Genomic DNA, 10013 nt, shown 5'->3' on the forward strand with positions numbered 1-10013 from the left:
TATTGTGTCTGCCTTTCTTTTTGACTAATTGATTTTAATTTTTAAAATATTTTATTTTATTTTTTTTCAAGAGAAAATATTTTAGTATTTAATAGCATTAGTCAATAGCTACTGATTCAAAAGTTGAAAAGTATGTTCTGTTAAATGCATGCATTCAAATTATTAAAAATACTTGGAATTACAACAAAATTCTATTTTGCCCATTTTGTAATTAGATAAACAGAATTATAGTGAGTTCAATAATTAGAAATATGCCAAAATAATGTCATAACTGCATAAATACATCAAAATCTCTTGGTTTCATTGTCCTCAGAAACCCAGGAAAACCACTCAATTAATGGCCACTTGCCTTTTTCATCAGACACCATTCTTTTTGATTTTGTCATCTACTGAACATACAGTATCTTTCCCTGACCATTTTTGTTTTACTGAAAAGAAAAAAAATATTTTTCTTGGAAACAAAATGAATTAATATAATAGCTGCTAAAATTTCACTTGAAATTCTAGGAAGTTACAAATCTGCACAAATACATTACCTTTAATATAGCTAGTGCATAATAGAAGTTTTAAGAGTAATTGTTGGGAAAGCTAATGTTAAGTAGAAACATTGATTAAAGTATGCTCACTAAAAAAGTCCTGTCATCAACATTTTTATTTAGTTCATTATATGGCAGAATATAATACATAACAATATGCCCTTTCTTATCACAGGTAGTCTTTTGTGTAACTAAAATTTGTAGCCAACATTTTACGTAACAAAAGAAAACTAAATCTGTAAATTATCAGAAAAGAAACAAGGATATGGGAAAATAATACATTTTATATAAATTATAGAGGACAGTTAACGATGAAAATCCATCACTTTCCTTTCTATTTCAGTTTTACAAAATAAAGTCAACTTGTATTATGCTATGACCTGCAAAGAGGGCATAAACTTGGTGGTCCTTTCAAAAGACAGTGGTCATGGGCAACATGTTATCTCGATGTCATAGCTTGTTCTTAGTTCTTAACTGGAGTTGAGCTTCCTTTCATAGTCTTTTTTAAATGGTGGTAGTTTGACAAGATTTTCATCAGGAAATCCAGCTGTAGTGTCTGGGGCTGCGGTCGCTCAGTCTGCACCCGACGAAGACAGTCCACACCATAGACCACTGTATTCTCAGGGATGACTTCAAATGTGTTTAGGTTGCAACATGCCCCAATGATGCAACCGCTTGTCAGTATTACGTTTCTGCCTACATACGCTTTTGATTCAATAACATTATTATCTCCTATTTTCATCGCTTGGGAATAACAGCCAACTTCAAATACATTATTGGTGCCAATAATCATAGGTTTGGGGTCTGGATCTTCGGTGTCAGGGGTGATATTGTCAGGGTGAGCATTTATGATCAGCGCCTGTTCCTCTATTAGGTTACCTCCACCAATCACGATTGGTCCGGCCTCCGCAATGGTTCGCGCTTTAGGGTGGATCACTGTCCTAGGACCTATAGTTACGTCACCCCTGATTTCACTTTCTACACACACAACTGCTCCAGGAGCGATCTTCACACTCTCTCGTGTCTTCTCCGCCATAGTTTTGTCCGGGTCTCCAATTGATTTTTAAAATATTTTAAATTAAATTTATTGGAGTGGCATTGCTTAATAAGGTTATATAAGTTTTATTTTTTTTCATTTTAAATTTTCATCTTGTTTTTTTTCATTTTTTTAAATACATTTGTCCCTGCATCCCCCCCACCACTTTCCCTTGCCCCCTCCTTCCTTACCTCACTCAGCTCTGAACCTTTGGTTTTGTCCATGAGTCCTTGCTGTATGTTCCTTGACTTTCCACTTCCCTTCCCTTTTCCTGGCCCCTCGTCCTTCCCTCTTGTCTCTGTTGATTTCTTTTACTTTCGGTATTGCTGGTCATATTTTCCTCACATCTCTGTATTGTTGGTTAGGGTCTGCTTATAGGTGAGATCATATGGTATTTGTCTTTCGCCCATTGGCTTATTTCGCTTAGCATAATGCTCTCCAGTTCCATCCATACTGTCGTGAAGTTTAGTAGTTCTTTTTTTCTTTTTGCTGAGTAGTATTCCATTGTGTATATGTACCATGACTTTTTGATCCAATCATCTACTGATGGGCATTTAGGTTGCTTCCAACCCTTGGCTATTGTCAATTGTGCTTCTATGCACATTGGGGGTGCGTAGGTTCTTTTGTATTGGCGTTTTGGCGTTCTTAGGGTATAGACCCAGCAGGGGAATCACTGGATCAAAAGGCAGTTCCATTTTCAGCTTTTTGAGGAAATTCCACACTGCTTTCCACAGTCACTGCACCACTCTGCATTCCCACCAACAGGGGACTAGGGTTCCCTTTTTTCCACAGCCTCGCCAGCACCTGTTTGTTGATCTGTCTATGATGGCCATTCTGACTGGTGTGAGGTGTTAACTCATGGTGGTTTTGATCTGCATTTCTCCAGTGATGCTGAGCATCCTTTCAAATGCCTCTGGGCCCTCTGTATTTCCTCCTTGGAAAAGCATCTGCCCAGGAACTTTGCCCATTTTTTGATTGGATCATTAGTCTTCTTGGAGTGGAGTCAAGTGAGTTCTTTATATATCTTGGAGATCAAACCTCTATCTGATGTATCATTAGCGGATATATTTTCCCATAGAGTTGACTCCCTTTTCATTTTGCTGATGTTTTCTTTAGCTGTGCAGAAGCTTCTTATTTTGATGAGGTCCCACTTGTTTATTCTTTCCTTTATGTTCCTTGCTTTAGGAGACATATCAGTGAAAAAAATTGCTGCGTGGGATATCTGAGAGTATCCTGCCAATGTTCTCCTCTAGGACTTTTATGGTGTTGCGACTTATATTTCTTTTATCCCTCTTGAGTTTATTTTTGTGTATGGTGTCAGCTGATGATCCAATTTCAATTTTTTGCATGTAGCCGTCCAGATCTCCCAACACCATTTATTGAAGAGACTATTATGGCTCCATTTTATGCTTCTTCCCCCTTTGTCAAATATTAGATACCCATAGAGACCTGGGCTTATTTCTGGACTTTCTATTCAGTTCCACTGGTCTATGGGTCTGTTCTTGTGCCAGTGCCAGATTGTTTTGAGTATAGTGGCTTTGTAGTAGAGTTTGATGTCCGGTATTGTGATCCCTCCTACTTTGTTTTTCTTTCCAAAAATTGCTGCAGCTATATGGGGTCGTTCACGGTTCCATATAAATTATTGAAACGTCTGATCTATTTCTATGAAATATGTCATTGGTATCTTAATAGGGATTGCATTGAATCTATATATTGCTTTGGGTAGTATGGACATTTTGATGATATTAATTCTTCCAATCCATGAGCATGGTATATGCTTCCATTTATTTGTGTCTTCCTTAATTTCTTTCTTCAATGTTGTATACTTTTCTGCATACAGGTCTCTTACGTCCTTGGTTAAATTTATGCCTAGGTACTTTATTTTTCTTCTGGCTATATCGAATGGTATTTTTTCTCTGATTTCTTCTTCTACTATTGCATTAGTAATGTACAAAAATGCCTTTGATTTCTGAATGTTGACTTTGTATCCTGCTGTTTTGCCAAATTCACTTATTAGGTTGAGGAGTTTTTGGATAGAGTCTACAGGGTTTTCTATGTACACTATCATGTCATCTGCAAACAATGATAGCTTTACTTTCTCCTTTCTTATTTGGATGCCTTTTATCTCCTTCTGTTGTCTGACTACTATGGCTAGGACTTCCAATACGATGTTGAAAAGAAGTGGTGAAAGCAGACATCCTTGTCGTGTTCCCGATCTTAGTGGGAAAGCTTTCAGTTTTTGCCCGTTGAGTATGATATTGGATGTAGGTTTTTCATACATGACCTTATTCCATTGAGGAATGCCTCATTTATTGCCATTTTGCTTAGAGTTTTGATCATAAATGGGTGCTGTACTTTATCGAATACTTTTTCTGCATCTATAGAGATGATCATGTGGTTTTTGTCTTTTCTTTTATTTATGTGATGTATCACGTTTACTGATTTGCATATATTGAACCATCCCTGCATCCCTGGGATGAATCCCACTTGATCGTGGTGGATAATGTCTTTCATGTTGCTGGATGTGGTCTGCCAATATTTTAGTGAGGATTTTAGCAATTATGTTCATCTGTGAAATTGGCCTGTCATTTTCTTTCTTTTAGGATCTTTATCTGGTTTTCGGATCAGGGTGATGCTGGCATCATAGAAAGAGTCTGGGAGTCTTCCCTCCTCTTGGATTTTTTGGAATAGTCTGAGAAGTACAGGGGTTAGCTCTTCCTTAAGTGTTTTGTAAAATTCTCCTGTGAAACTGTCCGGCCCTGGGCTTCTGTGCTGGGAGTTTCTTGATTACTGTTTCAATTTCCCCAGCTGTTATCAGTGTGTTCAAGCTTTCTGTTTCTTCCTCCTTCAGTGTTGGAAGATTATACTTTTCTAAAAATTGTCCATTTCATCAAGGTTTTCAATTTTTTTTGGCATATAATTGTTCATAATAGTTTCTGATGATCATTTGTATTTCTGTGGTATCAGTAGTTATTTCTCCTCTTTCATTTCTGATATTATTAATTTGGGTCCTCTCCCTTTTTTTCTTGATGTGTCTGCTTAAAGGCTTGCCAATTTTATTTATCTTTTCAAAGAACCAGCTTCTGGACTGACTGATCCTTTGAATTCTTCTTTTCATCTCTATGTCATTCAGTTCTGCTCTCATCTTGACTATTTCCTTCCTTCTCCTTGCTCTGGGATTTATGTGTTGTTGTTTCTCCAATTCTTGAAGTTGTAGTGTTAGGTCTTTTATTTGAAATGTTACTATCTTCTTAGGTAAGCCTGTATTGCTATGAACTTCCCTCTCAGGACTACCTTTGCTGTGTCCCATAGGTTTTGGACTGTTGTCTGTATATTTTCATTTGTTTCCAGAAATGTTTTGATTTCTCTTCTTATCTCATTATTGACCCATTCATTGTTTAATAGTGTACTGTTCAGTGTCCATGAGTTTGCAAGTTTTTGACGTTTCTCTTTGAGGTTGATTTCGAATGTCAAGGCCTTGTGGTCTGAGAAAAAGTTTGGTATTATTTCAAGTTTCCTAAATTTGCTGAGGTTTGCTTTGTGTCCTATCATGTGGTCTATCTTTGAAAAACTGCCATGAGCATTTGAAAAGAATGTGTATTTTTCTTTTTTGGGATGTAAGGTTCTATATATGTCAGTTAAGTCTCTTTGATTCAGTGTGTCATTCAGCACCATAGTATGTTTATTAATGTTTTGTTTCAAAGATCTGTCCATTTTTGAGAGTGGGGTGTTGAAATCCCCTACTATCAGTGCTTTGCTGTCTATATCTTTTTTGAAGTCATCCAACAATTTCCTTATAAACTTGGGGGCTCCTATATTGGGAGCATATAAGTTTACAATGTTGATGTCTTCTTGATAGATTCTTCCTTTAATTATTATAAAGTGCCCCTCTGGGTCTCTCTTTATGGCCTTTGTTTTGAAATCTACTTTGTCTGATACAACTATGGCAACCCCGGCCTTTTTCTCATGCCCATTTGCTTGGAATATTTTTTTCCATCCCTTTACTTTCAAACTTTGTTGGTCTCTAGCTCTGAGGTGGGTCTCTTGTAGGCAGCATATGTGTGGGTCATGTTTTCTTATCCATTCAGCTACCCTGTGTCTTTTGATTGGAGCATTTAGTCCATTCACATTGAGAGATATTACTGATAGAAACTTACACATCTTTTCTCTTTGTACCTGTGTTCCCCTCTCTCTCATTCTTTTCCTTCATCTTTTTAAATCAGTGCCCTTAGAATATCTTGGAGTGCTGGTTTGGTAGAGATGTATTCTTTTAGTCTTCTCTTGTCTGGGAAACTCCTTATTTCCCCTTCTTTTTTAATGGAGAGCCTAGCTGGGTAGAGCAGCCTTGGCTGTAGGCCCTTGCTTTACATGGCTTGGAATATTTGTTGCCATTCCCTTCTGGCTTATAGTGTTTCTGTTGAGAAGTCAGCTCCTAGGCGTATCGGGGCCCCCTTGTATGTTACTTTCTCCTTCTGCCTTGCTGCCTTGAGGATTCTCTCTTTCTCTTTGACATTTGCCATTTTAATGATGATGTGTCTTGGAGTGGACCTCCTTGAGTCCCTCTCGAGTGGGGTCCTATGTGCCTCCTGGGTCCATGAGAGCCTTTCTCTCCTCAAATTAGGGAAATTTTCTGTCATTACTTTTTCGAGGAGGTTCTCTATCCCTTGCTCCTGGTCTCCTTCTGGTATCCCTATTATGCGAATATTACTGCGTTTCAGGTTGTCCTGCATTTCCCTAAATGCCTCTTCATTCTTTTGGAGTCTTTTTTTTTCCATTTCTTGTTCTTTCTGGGAGCTTCTCTCTACCTTATCCTCCATCTCACTGATTCGATCCTCGGCTTCATCCAGCCTGCTTTGGATTCCTTCTACTGTGTTCTTCAATTCAGAAATGGTATTCTTCATATCGTCTTGTGTCTTCTTGATAGTTTCTATGTCCTTTTCCAGGCTGATATAGTTTGCTGTAAGATCCTGATAGTTTCTCTGCAGTTCCTCATAGTTATCTTTCAGCTGGCTGAGCTCATTCACCTTCCTTAGAGCCATTGTTTTCAATTCAGTATCTGATAGTTCCCTTGCCTCTATTTCATTCAGCGCTCTCTGGGGGAGTCCCCTTTTCCACTCATTTGGGGGGAACTTCTTTTTCTTCCCATTTTGGGAGAGTCTGTTAAGTATTTTTGGCCTTTACTTTTCTTTCTGGGCCTGCCTCTGATGATGTCAGTTGTTGACCCAATATGACCTTGGGTTGTTTGTTTGAGCCTTCCAGGAGTCTAAAGTCTGTCTGACTCCTGCTTGGACCAGCTCTGTGACCCCTTCGGTCAGGGCTGGGCTATTTTTGGGAATCTTTCTGCACTCTCACGCGGGCTCCTTCAGCGCGCTCCCAGCGCGACAGGATCCCCCACCTGCCTGGGCTCGCATGTTCTTACCCCCGACCAGGGGGCTCATTGGTGACCTCACATACTTATCTGGCCCCCCTGGCTGGCGAACTCCGCGGCACTGGTCAGTTTAGGGTCTTCTATTGTGTATTTTCCCTGCTTTTAGCTCTTTGGGTGCGTTGCTTGCCCTCGCCAAATGGGGACTACGGAAATGGGAGGAAGTCAGCTCCAGGACTCTCAGGTTAATCCTGTCTTTGGTCTCTCCTCCAGGGACTCTGGGCAGCTCTACTAATTTTGTGGGCTGCTCCGCAATAGCAGGCGGGCGGGCGGGTGTATTTACATCTGCCCTTGTCTCTCTGTGCACTCCCTCACAGGCCTTATCCTTGCCAATCTGTGGGAGGCCTTGCCGGCAGGTGCAAGCGTTCGCCCGCCTGTGTGGGTCACACACACGCTCGCCAACCTTCGCCGGTCACTCGGCGCAAGTGTGTGCGCCTGCACTGGGTGTTTTGAGGGTGTCTATGTGTGCTTTTTGGCTTTTGGCTCTTTGTGGATGTGCCCTCTTCCCACGCAATGGAGACTACAGCAAGGAGAAGGAGTCGGGACTCCCTGATTCCTCCTCCTGTTCTTTCCCCAATGCCTCCATTTCTAGTCTCTCGTCAGGGGTCTCTGGGCAGTTCTGTGACCCCTTCGGCCAAGGATCCACCACCTGTGCGGACTGCGTTTCAATCGCAGGCAGTCTGGTTCCTGCGCGCCCCTCTTCTGCCTGTTTGGGGGCGTGCCTTTCCAGCCCACAATGGAGACTACGGAAAGAGGAGGGAGTCAGGGCTCCCTGGTTCCTCCTCCCATTCTTTCCCCAATGCCTCCATTTCCAGTGTCTCCTCAGGGACCTCCGGGCAGTTCCCTGACCCCTTCGGCCAAGGATCTACCCCCTGTGTGGACTGCGTTTCAATTGTGGGCAGTCTGGTTCATGCGCGCCCTGCTTCTGCCTCTTTGGGGTTGCACCTTTCCAGCCCACAATGGAGACTACAGAACTGGGAGGGAGTCATGACTCCCCAGTTCCTCCTCCCATTCTTTCCCCAACGCCTCCATCTCCAGTGTCTCCTCAAGGCTCTCCCAGCCAGTCTGCACTCAGCCCGGCAGCTCACTTGCGTACAAGCTGTGTGCCAAGGGCACAAAAGGCAGGTTAATTGATTCCCTTATGCCTGAGCGAGATGGTAGCTGCAGAGTGGGAGGTGTGCCATCACCGGGGCTCCACCGGCCACCGTGTCAGTTCTCTTCACAAAGTTTTCCTCACCAGCCTTTTCCCAGGCACCAGCCCACCCCGCTGCCGCCTCTACCCAGAGATCAAGGATGGTGGCTGCCACTGCAACTTTTGCGTTGGTCCTTGAAATGTCTCTTTGCATCCCCAGCCACCTGTCTCTGGCAGAGAGCACCCCTAACTTTTCGGGGTTGCGTTTTGTCTGTATTTTCTTGGTTTTAGCTGCTGTAGTTTAGGGGTCCCTGTTTATAATTCAGACCCCGTTCTTCTTGGGGGAAGCTAACTGGCCGTTTCAATGTCCCTCTGGTACCAGTGCCCGTGGGCACCCAGCCTACCCTCTCGAACCTCCACCGCACTTCTCACCCGTTGGGATGTGTCAGAGTAGAATCCACTGTCCGAGGCACCAAGGCTCCTCTTCCACTATTGCTCCACTTCTTTCCAGGTGATTACTCCATTATTTAGTTCATTGTTTTGATCATTATTTCTTTTCTCATTCTTAAAAATAAATATTTTTCAAATGTTTCTTGGTCATTTCAATTTAAATATTAGTCTAATGGATTTCACAGATGGATATTAAATTAATTGATGCTAACAGGGTTTTGCTGTACATCACACATCATGTTAATTTTGTTAACCCTCCTGACAACACACACAACAATATACAGACACCCATTCTGTAAGTTACCCAATCAATAAATGCTGGTTGAATGTGTGAATGAATTAGTTAAAGAATCTGGCCAAAAGAAACCTTTCTTGATTATTTTCTATTGATGATTTTCATGATTTATTTATTCAGTCAACAGTTATGAAGTGCCTACAGTGTACATGCTGGGTCATTTAAAAATAATAATAAGCATCAGAAATAATTCCAATCAATACAATAAATCTAGTGAATCACAGACATTCCAGGAATATCTTGACTATACAGCACCTTCAAAGGAATGAGCCTGCCTGGATTGGTAAATGTTCTAGGTACTTTGAGATTTATATACCAAGTTTAAAATTTTAAATGTTTTTTGACAATTGTTTTTACAAGGTACTATATGCACGTGTGCTTTCTTAAATATGGTACTACATAGATGTAGTGTATATGGATAGGATGCAGGTATGCATGAATGAGTTTTTCACTCTGCTCTACATGCGGCAAATGTTCCCTCTTCTTCACTCTGTGAAACTTTATTGATTGAGATACAGTGCAAAAATTTTTGGTGTCACTGCTCCTCATTCCATGAACTGCTGTTGCTATCCCTGCCACTATCATTATAAGCTCTCCATCTCTACTTCTAATCTCTCTGCTATTTCTGCTGCCAATGACTCTGCCTATTTTTTGTTCTTTCTTCTGTTGCTTCTCCAGTGCCTCTTGGCCTTCAAGTGTGAAAAATTACTATATATCCAGCCAGCTATTAATAGTTTCACTTTCCTTTTTTGTGGCAGCCCATGTAGTCACTTCACACTTGTGATATTTGGCAGGCTGTCCCTTATGGCTCTGTTGTTTGATGCTGGGTGCCAAGGGATTGTTTTTCACTCTTAAAAATGTTTTCTGAGCTGCTTTCTGAGGATTTTAGAAGTCCAGATGCTAGATAGCAACTCTATAGTGGTATTGTTGGCATTATATAAATGTGTAGTTTTAGACAAGGGGGCTCCAACTATGGATTTGGTCCCATTAATAGCTCTTAAAGCCTGGTTTGATAGATTTCCAAACCAGTTCTTTTATGATGGTATTGATATCATTTCTGACATCACGTAATTCATGTCTTTCAGAGACTTTCTTATCAATATCTAAACCCATTAGGTCTGCTGAGGGGTGAGATGTCT

At 41.0% G+C, this 10013-nt stretch overlaps 1 protein-coding gene across 1 annotated transcript; it reads right to left on the reverse strand.

Moving 5' to 3' along the window:
* Window positions 1-641: 641 nt before the first annotated feature.
* On the reverse strand, window positions 642-1589 carry LOC129075435 (dynactin subunit 6-like). Its single transcript, XM_054579522.1, has one exon. The coding sequence runs from the start codon at window positions 1570-1572 to the stop codon at window positions 1000-1002; it is 573 nt and encodes a 190-aa protein (XP_054435497.1). The 5' UTR covers window positions 1573-1589; the 3' UTR covers window positions 642-999.
* Between the last annotated feature and the right edge of the window lie 8424 nt (window positions 1590-10013).

The sequence above is a fragment of the Pteronotus mesoamericanus genome, unplaced genomic scaffold, assembly GCF_021234165.1.
Source record: "Pteronotus mesoamericanus isolate MK-2021 breed Mesoamerican mustached bat unplaced genomic scaffold, CSHL_Meso_final contig_55, whole genome shotgun sequence".
Lineage (NCBI taxonomy): Eukaryota > Metazoa > Chordata > Mammalia > Chiroptera > Mormoopidae > Pteronotus > Pteronotus mesoamericanus.

Coding starts and splice junctions, on each gene's coding strand:
- LOC129075435 (XM_054579522.1), bottom strand. CDS start 1,572: ATGGCGGAGAAGACACGAGAGAGTGTGAAGATCGCTCCTGGAGCAGTT.